The 10,006-nt window shown below is 60.6% G+C and overlaps 1 protein-coding gene across 1 annotated transcript; it reads right to left on the bottom strand.

Moving 5' to 3' along the window:
- Positions 1–5,190: 5,190 nt before the first annotated feature.
- Positions 5,191–9,180, bottom strand: ARHGDIA (Rho GDP dissociation inhibitor alpha). The gene is made up of 6 exons (XM_024130452.3): positions 9,094–9,180; positions 7,352–7,568; positions 7,165–7,248; positions 6,823–6,899; positions 6,679–6,742; positions 5,191–6,551 (listed from the first exon to the last, which is right to left on the bottom strand). Exons 2-6 carry the CDS (start codon positions 7,539–7,541, stop codon positions 6,352–6,354), a joined length of 615 nt encoding a protein of 204 aa, XP_023986220.1. The 5' UTR covers positions 7,542–7,568; positions 9,094–9,180; the 3' UTR covers positions 5,191–6,351.
- Between the last annotated feature and the right edge of the window lie 826 nt (positions 9,181–10,006).

Raw genomic sequence — 10,006 nt, 5'->3', positions numbered from 1 at the left:
GAGGGGCGGAGCCGCGCATGCGCCTCCGAAACCCCTCGTGTTGCTTTCTGACTGGACCGCGTATCCCCAATTGACGCCGCCCCCCAGCTCTGCAGGCTGGAAACTGAGCTGACGGGCTTCCGGCGCGCGTGAGGCCCGTGCGGCCCCTGCAGTGGCGGTGTGGTCCGGCACGGGCGTCGCCCCGGGGGCCTTGGCGGGCGGCTAGGGCGCTCCCGGTGGCGGCGTAGCGAGGCGTAGGGGCAGCGCGCGGGGGGCGCGGGGAGGACCGAGGCGGGACGCGAGGGGGCCGGCAAGACTCGGCTGGGCCCGGAATGGGGCCGCCCGCCTGCTGAGAGGGTCAGGGCCGGCACTGTCTCTTGCGGCACCTCCCTCCCACCGGCTGCCAGTCCCACGAAGCAGCCTCTGGGTCGCTTTCAGGCGCCCGGGTAGACCCGCGCCGTCCACCAGGGGGGTCGCTAGCGGCCATCGAGTTCTAAAATGCGGCCGGGCAGCGTGACTGGGAGTGAGCGTAACACGCACCGGACGTCAAGACTGAGCACGGGAGGGGAGTGTACGATATTCCCTTGACGCCTTTTTATATTGACATGTTGGGATATTTTGTATACGATGACTTAAGTAAAAGTATTAAAGCTTTTTTTTTCCAGCTTTTTTCTTTAACGTGGCTTTAGAACATTTAAAGTAACATACGTGGCCCAAATGTTGCTCCTGTCGCGCGGCGCGGCTCTGGACGGAGCAGCTCCTTTTCCTTCACAGCTCAAAGCCTAACTCTAACCCCACCCCACCCCCGTCTACACTCTCTTCTTCGTTTGTGTTCACTTCCTCGGTTGTGAAATGCCAACCCCACTGATTTTCACTCATCATCGATTTAATAACTTGACAGGAAAAAGGAGGACACTCCCACATTAAATGTACACGTTGGCTATATAATAACATCCTGATCTCAGAAATGGTAAAACATAGAAAAAAAGATGTTTTTGTACTTCTGAGAGTTTGCATTTATTGACACGTAGCTCCTGAGGGCCTGTCTCCTCATCTCTTTTGTGGTACTTCCTCACCTGGAATATGAATTCCTGAAGGTCAAGACCAGGTTCTCTGTGCCCCTCCCCCAGGGCCAGTAGAACAAGAGTCAGGCAGAGGTGGCTGTAGCTCCTGGGATGCCTGTCTACCTCACAGCAGGCACTCTACAGGAGCTGGGCCTCAGGCAACGAAAGGCTATGAACATGTGTCTCTGCAGCTGCGGCCTCCACCCCAGTTCAGTGGGGTCCTGGCCCGGGTGCTGGCCTGCTGAGCGGCAGGGCTTCAAAATAAGCCATCACAGGCACCCTCTGCTCTCTGGGAAAGGGTGGGAATTGCCTCATATCTCCTGCCCTGTCTCCCAACATTTTTGTGATTGCCATGACCGCGATTTACAGACCACAATTTGGGTCTGAGACAAGGAACATTTGTACCACGTCTAGATTTCAGAGGCGCTCATGAAATCAGAGTTTAGATGCCTAAATTTTTGGACTTTAGTTTTTTCATCTGATAGGGACAGAGTGAAGAGATACCAAGATGTTGATTAGTTTGTGATGGTTTGGAGGCAGCTTAGCCTCACAGCATACGGTAAAGTAGTTAAAAAAGATGAGAATACTGGGACCAAGGGGAGAACAGGCCAGACGCAGAACAGCAAGGATCTGAGTTTCTGGCTGTGGTTGACTCTCACTCTGGTTCAGTCTGGGCCTCCATGGCCAAAGCCAAGGGTAATTGGGACACACCTTGATGCAGGTGATGACAGGCCACTGTTCTGCAGCCCAGGTGGACCCAGCCAAGTCATCGTTCTGTGAAAACCAGGGCTCTGGCCTGGACAGGGCACGGTATTTTCACGCCTTGCCTGCATTGATGCACCTTCTCAAAGCACGTCCGCAGGGAAGTGGGGTCCCCAGAAAGCTGGAGGGAGGCCAGGTTTGGGGATGCCCCAGGTCTCCAGTCTCTGGGGTTGGTCAGTAGTTGGGTGAGGTGCAGGGGTGCATGCTTCCCCCCAGGACACAGGCCGGGTTCAGTGTACACCTCTGCAGGCCTTGGCCCTGAGGGGAGGGCCAGCACCTTTTTCCTAAGGCCACTCACATGCCTTTCATGGGCAACTCTAGGAAGACGCGATGGAGCAGTGTTCACTCTCATACCAGTGCCCTGAACTGGAGTGCACCTTTGGAGGACAGAGCCCCAGGGGCTGTGGCTCTGGCATCTCTCTGAACCCAGCACAGCTGCTTCAGGATGTCCTCCAGGGGTCTCTCACGCCCAGAGAAGGTGCTCATTAAACACTGGTTGAACAACTGAGTGATAAAACATTTTGATAAAGACTACTCTCAAAAATAGAGTTCTTGGCGACTTCCCTGGTGGTGCAGTGGTTAAGAATCCACCTGCCAATGCAGGGGACACGGGTTCGAGCCCTGGTGCAGGAAGACCCCACATGCCACGGAGCAACTAAGCCCGTGCGCCACAACTACTGAGCCTGCGCTCTACAGCCCACGAGATAGAGTTCTTGGCGACTTCCCTGGTGGTGCAGTGGTTAAGAATCCACCTGCCAATGCAGGGGACACGGGTTCGAGCCCTGGTGCAGGAAGACCCCACATGCCACGGAGCAACTAAGCCCGTGCGCCACAACTACTGAGCCTGCGCTCTACAGCCCACGAGCCACAACTGCTGAAGCCCGTGCGCCTAGAGCCCGTGCTCTGCAACAAGAGGAGCCACCCAATGAGATGCCTGCGCACTGCAACGAAGAGTAGCTGCCGCTCGCCGCAACTCAAGAAAGCCTGCGCCGCAGCAACGAAGACCCAATGCAGCCCCAAAACTTAATTAATTAAATAAATTAATTAAAAAAAAAGATTCCACGCTTCCACGGCAGGGGGCGCGGGTTTGATCCCTGGTCAGGGAACTAAGATCCTGCATCCCACCTGGTGTGGCCAAAAATTAAAAAAAAAAAAGTTCTCAGAATAAAGCAACTCCCTTTCAACCCAACTGGAGGCATTGAGGGAGTTAACAGCAGGCTCGTGGACACCCAGGAAGTCCTCGACTGCAGGTTTCCGCTGTGGAGCAGCAGCAGGGGCGCGAGGGCTGTGCCATGGGCCACACAGCCCTGCACATGGGTGAGCTGGGACATAGGAAGGAGGTGCAGTGGTGAGCGTGGCCCTGGTGGACTGAAGTGGATGCTGAGTGTAAAGTATGACAGTGCCGGGCATGGAGAAGATTCTAGCAAACTACAATAACTGGCGAGTAGTCACAATAAAGGTGCTGACCCTGGTGTCCACTGCCACTCTCCTCAGCGGAAGAAGGGTCCATCTAGGGGATGGCTGAGGAGGCAGAAGCTTGGGGATGACTAGGGCTATGGACAGAGGGAGGGAGTGGAGAGGAAAGGTCACAGGCACTGGCTCACTGGGGCAGGGAGCCCAGGCCCAGCAGCACTGAGCTGTACAGACAGGTTTGGGTTTGGGGTGGAACCAGAAGGATCAGGTTAGACTTGGGACCTGAGAGACACGTCATGCAGGTCCTGCAGGTGACACCTCATGTAATCCTTCACCAGAGGAGGAACCAGAACAAAGTCCTGGCTGTTGGCGGTGTGTCTGTACTACTTAGCACTCGAGGTCTGAGTTCACATATCAAAGCAAAGCTTGGAAAATCCAAGAGCAAAAATAGTAGGCCTTCTGGCTTGCCGGAGCCTCGGAAGGCCCTTGCCCAATAAATCAAACTGCTGCCAGCACAGGCTGACCCTAGGTTTGAAGATTTTCACTGGACCTCTTAGGTGGAGGACAGGGAGAGCTAGAGCGGCTGTGGCTGGCCTGCAGACTGAAACTTGTAGCCACCACCTGGGAGCCTTTCCCCTCCAAAGGTAGAGCTGTTTCAGAGGTAGCTGTGTCTGAATTTAGTGGGAAAGGCCTTGGGCCTCGGAACCCAGAGCTGTGCAGTCTCACTGCCTCCCCCTGCCTCCAGCAGACAATCCTGGGAGAGGCTGGTTAGGGTCCTTGACCCCTGTGAATTCCAGAGCTGGGGGCTATGGCTCTTGGATTTACGTCTGGGCCAGCTGCTGCACAAAGTGGCATTTTATCCCATTACCCAGCCCAGCTCCCAGACTCCAGAATCCCACCACGGCCCTAGCAAGGAAGGCCAGGAGACAACCAGCCCTGTGGGTGCCATCCTGGCATGACATGTGGTCATGACCTGCGGGTGGGGGTGAAAGGGTACCTCTGAGTCCACCCCAGCTGGTGATAAGGTCCTGGGAGGGCTCGCCCGACTGATAAGCACTGGGAAGAGTGGCAAGCTCTGGGAGGTGCAGCCAAGGTGGCTCAGGGAAGCGGCTGCCTAGGTGTGACACATACCACTCTTCTCACCGGCTCAGAGCACAAAGAGATTTTGCAACCAGCAGTGAGCCATAAAAGGGAGTTTCTGGAGCTGGGGATTCCTAACTGCCCTTTCCTGACTCAGGGCTGGGAAAGCGCGTCTTAAGTACTGGGTGCCCTTGGGGGTGATGCTCTGAGGCAGCACAGTCCCTGCTACCCCAAGGTCCTGAGGAGACCCCGATGCTCAGCGGGACTGGCTGTGGAGCATGCATGGCCCTTGGCAGTCCTTCAGGGCTCCCTAGGTGCTCTTTTGTACCTCCATGCAGTGAGGGTCCCCATCTCCCATTCACCCCACCAATCCCACCTTTGGACCTCTGGCCCTGCCTGGCCCTACAGGGCACAGGGGCTTGGCCGGCCTTCCATGTCACCCTCCATTGGCCCTGCTGCCCATGGTGCCAACTTCTCCACCCTCCTACCTAGCTTGGAGTCCTCATCCCAGGTCCCTTGCGACCCAGTCATCCCATTTGTTCCCAAGTCTTCAGCAAGATTCCTCTTCTCTGAGGCTGAAAGTGTTCCCTTCCAGAGGCTCAGACAGGGCCCATGAGTGGGGTGCGGGAGCCACTCTGGACACCCCACCAGGCCCAGGGCCTGACTGTGCCCCACCCTTTCCCTGCAGGACCCACAAGAGCCAAAAGGGTAGCACTGGCCTCGTGGGCTGACATGACTAAGAAAGGGCTTTAAACCCATTCTCCTTCAACAGCCACAGGAGCAGTGGAGACTGCACCTGGCCCCTGGCCGGCCTCTGGGTACCCTGGGGTAGCAGAGGAATGGGGCCCCACTTCCCCTTTCCCACCAGGAGACGACCAGCAGACACCCTGGCTCCTTAGGGGGAGTTTATTTCCCGGTCAGAAAAGGAGAAGCAGGACAGGCTCTTGTGCGTTCTAGGCCCGGGCCTGACCGGGGAGGGGCAGGGTGGGGTGGGGGGCACAGGGGACGGCTCCAGCTGTGCAAGCTTGGTCCCACAGTTGTCCTGGCTGGGTCCCGGTTGGCCTGCTGGGGATGGTGGCACCGAGCCTGGGGGCAGAGGCAGCAGGCCAGTGGGCCCAGAGGACGGCACATATGGAGGCAATAAATACTGACAGGCCAGGCACGTGACTCCAGGCCGGCAGGCCCAGGCGGGACAGGTAAGGCTTGGCCACTGGTTTTGTCTGCTGAGGGCTCTCTCTTGGGGCCGTGGGCTCTAGGCACTGCCCACCGGGACAGAGAAGGCAGAGGTGTGAGGACACCCAGCCTCCCAGATGGGACTGGAGGGCCGCTCAAGGTTTGGCATTTGGCTTTCCCAAGCCCCTGGAGCCGTCCCCGCAGCCCTGGCCAGGGGGAGGGGGACTGGCCGGGCCCAGGCAGACCGGGGAGCAGCAGCAGCACATCCCACACACCTTCTCGGGCCACTGGGATCACAGACGGGGCAGGGACTGGGGGAGACCACATGCTCATGCAGACACGGGGTTAGGAGATTAGTGACGCCCCCTCAGCACACGTTCCACATGTTAAGGCATCATGGTTAGACGGTTACTGACAGATGGATGGACTGACCGGGGAGAAGTGAAAGCTGGAGGACGACCGGCCCAACGAGGCCCCACGTGGTACACCCCACCCCCACCAGGAGGGCGTGCCAGACACGAGGTGGGGCAACAGAGAAGGCCCAGGGGACCTGAGCCCCTCTGCAACGCCTGGCTCCCTTGCCAGGACCTCAGGTCGGGTTAGGACGGTGGGGGAACCTCAAGGGATACAGAAGGGGAGGTGTAGACCTCCCTCCCCACAGCACAGGCGGAAGCAGCAACAACACTAGACCACCGAGGAGGCTGGGGCCAGCAGGCTGGAAGGGTGGAGGAGGGACAGACAGGCCGGCCGGGAGGCAGGCCAGGGGCAGTGGCGGCAGCGCGGGCGGGCCCTGTCAGCACTTTGGTCTGGGGGCGGGAGGGGTGGGGAGGGGCATGTCCGTCCTTCCGTCCGCCCGCCCTGCCCACCTCCCAGCCACGGCTCAGTCCTTCCACTCCTTCTTGATGGTGAGGTTCCACTCCCAGGACAGGTGGTCAGTCCTGTCGTCGTCTGTGAAGCGGGACTTGATGTTGTAGCTGCCTCGAGCCAGCATGCCCTTGGGGGCCTCCTCCATGGGGGTTAGGAACTCGTATTCCTCCGCCCGAGGCCCATAGCTCCCCACCATGTAGTCGGTCTTGTCAACTGCGATGCAGAAAAGGCGTCGGTCAGGGAGCAGAGCTGGGCGTTTCCTCTCTCCCTTCCGATCCCTGAGCCCCTGGGTGGCCACCTCCCTCCTGGGAGCTCGGGCCTGGCGCCCACCCTCACTCACTCTTAACGCCTTTCCTGTACGTGTGCTGGATGTACTTCATGCCGGACACGATCTCTCGGTTCACCTACAAGGAGGCACCCCAAGCAGGGCTCAGCCAGGATCCCCAGCCCCAGCCCCTGGCACCTCCCTGAGCCTCCTCCTTACCCGGAAGGAGATTTTTATCCTGTATTCCACACCCTCCTTCAGCACAAAGGACTGCTTCTTAAAGCTCTCCAGATCACCTGCATTTAAGAGGAACGCCACACTAGGAGGTTCAGCCAGGGGAAGCCTCTGGCCCTGGTGGGGTGCCCCTTCCACCTGCCCCCCCGCAACATAACCCTTGGCAACCCAGACCTAGACAACACCAAAGCCAGAGCCTTTTAAGACCACTTGGCTACACTTCTTGTGCTTCCCACAAGAGGGCGCCAGCACCCCAACGAACTATCTTTAGGGGAAGCAGCAGGGTGCCAGGCAGCCCCAGCCAGGAACCTCAGAGATACCACTCACCTGTGAGGTCCAGCTCCAAGGGGCCCGGGGCGGTGCTACAAACCAGGATCAGTCGGGTCACCACAACATTGGGGACGTTGGGGTCTGCAAAGTGACAGCAAGTTAAGAGTCTCACCCGTGGGGGAAATAGTAGCAAACACCCAGAAAAGCGACAGGTGTCCACACACACCCACCAGGGCCCACTCACCGGCAGACACGGCCACGCGGCCCAGCAGGGCCTCCTTGTACTTGCGCAGACTCTCATCGTCCTTGTCCAGCTCCTGGATCTCCTGGATGCTCTTCTGGGCCGGGGGCTTGTAGTTGACGGAGTGCTCATCCTCCTCGTTCTCAGCCGCAATCTGTGCCAGCTGCTCGGCTGTGGGCTCCTGCTCAGCCATACTCACCTCTAGCTAGGTCTCGGACACCTGTGGACAGGGTAGCATGGGCTGTGGCATCTCGGAGGGACCCACAGTGTTCCTCCTCCTGCCCCTCTGCAGGTCCCCCAGGTGATCTGCATCAGATCTCTGCAGATGGCCAAGCCCCCACCTGGGCCCAAGGAGAGGTGCACCTCTGTAACAGGAAAGCAACGACAGTCAGAACTTTGAAAAGGGCCCAGACACTGGCTCCTGAGGCCCAGAGGGGCCACACTCACCTCCTTGCCCTGCCCACCTCAGGGGACCCCACCCCAGGTCCAGCACCCAGAGCTAAATGGAACCTGCAGCCTGCTCCTAGGGGGAACCAGGCACAGCTCCCCTGCTGCCCAGGAAGCAGCAGCACCCTGGTCCCACCTGGCAACATCAGGACCAAGTCCTGCTGCTTATTCTGAACTTCCCAGGCCCTTGCCTCAAGGGACCCCTCCTGCTGGGTCCTCTCTAACCAGAGGGTTCCTTCGGACACGTCCTAGCTGCAAACCAAAGCCTTTGTGCAAGATACGAGTCAGTTCTGTCTCACCCTTCAAACACAGGACTCTCCTAAGGCTCAGATGACAGGGCCAACCTCAGTCTCACAGGTTAAGTCCTAAAATGGCATGAGAGACATTAAGTGTCTGTCAACCATATCTCCAATTGTGAGGATCTGCGACCTAGAATTTGTGAACCACTGCAAACATGTGGTAGTCTCAGGACCCCCCTTCCGGACCCTGCCCCAGAAGAGCCCGCAGCAGTGCTGACAAAGCGAGGAGCAGCGATGGGGCAGCCACTGGGCTTCCTTCGCTGAGGATGACCGTCGCACCCCCTAGAATCCCTGAGAAATATCTGAAACCCAATCAGATCTGACCTGGCGGTGCAGGAGGTGGGTCAGGGCCACCAGTTGCCAGTAAAGATAGCCAAGGCCAGGACCCGCGCGAGGATCAGATCTTACAAAGGGCCGCTAGGGACCCGGAACCGCCCGGTCGCCGCAGGCGGGGTGGGGCCGTCCCGCTTTTCCAGACCTCCTTGCTGCTTCCTCTGGAATTCCTCTAGAAGACTCACGCCCTAACGCCACTCAATCTCGGCCGCAGGCGACAGAATCCTTTAAGTGCGATGGCGCAGCCCGCACTTCCGCAGGGCCTGCAATCTGGGCCGGGCGCGGCCCGGCGCGTGAGGTGGGGCGCGGGGACCTCACCGCCCAAGGGAAGGGGCGTCCGGCCTGGCCCGGGCCCGCGCGCACCAGCGGGGAGGGGGCCCTGGGCACGAGCGGCGACCACAAAAGAGGCCTGCACAGCCCCCGGATCCCGCCCCCAGCACCCAAGCCCCCGCCTCCGGATCCCAGCGCCCCCGACCCACACGTGGGCCCGCCCTACGCCCGGGCCACCGCCCGCTGTCAATGCCGCCCCCGCCCGGCGCAGACCCCTCGGCGGGGCTGGCGGGCGGGGCGGGCGGCGAGAACAAAGGCGCGGCCCCGGCCTCCTCCCCCGCGGCCGCCCCGCCTGCTGCACAAACCGCGCTCGCCAGCCCCGCCGCCCGCGCTCACCGGAGGATCGTCCTCGCCGCTCTCGCGCTCCCTCACGCACAGAATGACGAACCTTTGCCGCCCCGCCCGCGCGCGCGCCCGCCCGCCCGCCCGGCCACTTCCGGGGTCACGCGACTTCCGCTCGCGACGGGCGGGCTGCGGAGAGCGCATGCGCGCGGGGCCTGGCGTCAGCGCGCCGCCGCCATCTTGTGGGCACGGCCTCGTGGGCGCGCCCAGCGTGGGCGGTGCGACGGTGGGGACGTTTGCAGAGGCTTAGCCCGTTGGGGGTTCTGCGCCCTTTGCCCCAGGCATTTTTTGTAGCCGGGCATCCCCAGGGGTCAGCCCGCAAGCTGAAGGGGCGGGGCAGTGTCACAGTCTCGCTGATCCCCACGCGGAACGTGGGCGCGGCGTGGCATTTCCGCGAGGTGCTGGAACGCGCGTCTGTCACTCAACGGGCGCGTCTCCCTCCACGGCCACGCCTCCCCCTGTGGGTACGCAGCCGTCATTCTGCGAGGACAAGTGGGCCCGGCCGGTCCCCTCTAGGAGCCGGGGTCAGCGGATAGCCGCCGTCCAGCCTGAGGCGGCCTTCGCGCCCAGACGCCGCTGTCCGCCCTCCCGGAAGTTACCGCCGGAAGTTCATCCGCGGGTGTCGGCCTAGCGCTCCCTTCCAGGAGAGGGGTCGGTGCGCCTGCCGAGCCTTTCGCTCATTCCAGACCAAGTCAAAATGTGGTCGCCCTGCCAGGAGCTCCTGGCCCAGACGCCACGGCCGACCCGGGTTCTCCAGCCGCGTGGCGAGTGTCGGACACTTGCCCATGCGCTCAACCCGGGAGCATTTTGCAGCTCCAGGCGGGGCCCATGATTTGTGACCAATGTGGTGGGACTGGCGGAGCCCGGGCCGCCAGTGCCCGCCAAGCACCCCGCTTCCTCCTCCTCC

This window comes from Physeter macrocephalus, unplaced genomic scaffold (genome assembly GCF_002837175.3).
Source record: "Physeter macrocephalus isolate SW-GA unplaced genomic scaffold, ASM283717v5 random_29, whole genome shotgun sequence".
Taxonomy (NCBI): domain Eukaryota; kingdom Metazoa; phylum Chordata; class Mammalia; order Artiodactyla; family Physeteridae; genus Physeter; species Physeter macrocephalus.
The sequence above is the reverse complement of the archived record's forward strand: the minus strand, read 5'-3'. Positions and strand labels throughout refer to the sequence as shown.

Bases quoted from the DNA above. Each gene is read 5' to 3' on its own strand.
- ARHGDIA (XM_024130452.3), bottom strand. From the start codon at position 7,541: ATGGCTGAGCAGGAGCCCACAGCCGAGCAGCTGGCACAGATTGCGGCT. The intron at 7,249-7,351 runs GTGAGTGGGCCC...GTCACTTTGCAG, and splicing joins CCGCGTGGCCGTGTCTGCCG to ACCCCAACGTCCCCAATGTT. The intron at 6,552-6,678 runs GTGAGTGAGGGT...TCTGCATCGCAG, and splicing joins GTACAGGAAAGGCGTTAAGA to TTGACAAGACCGACTACATG.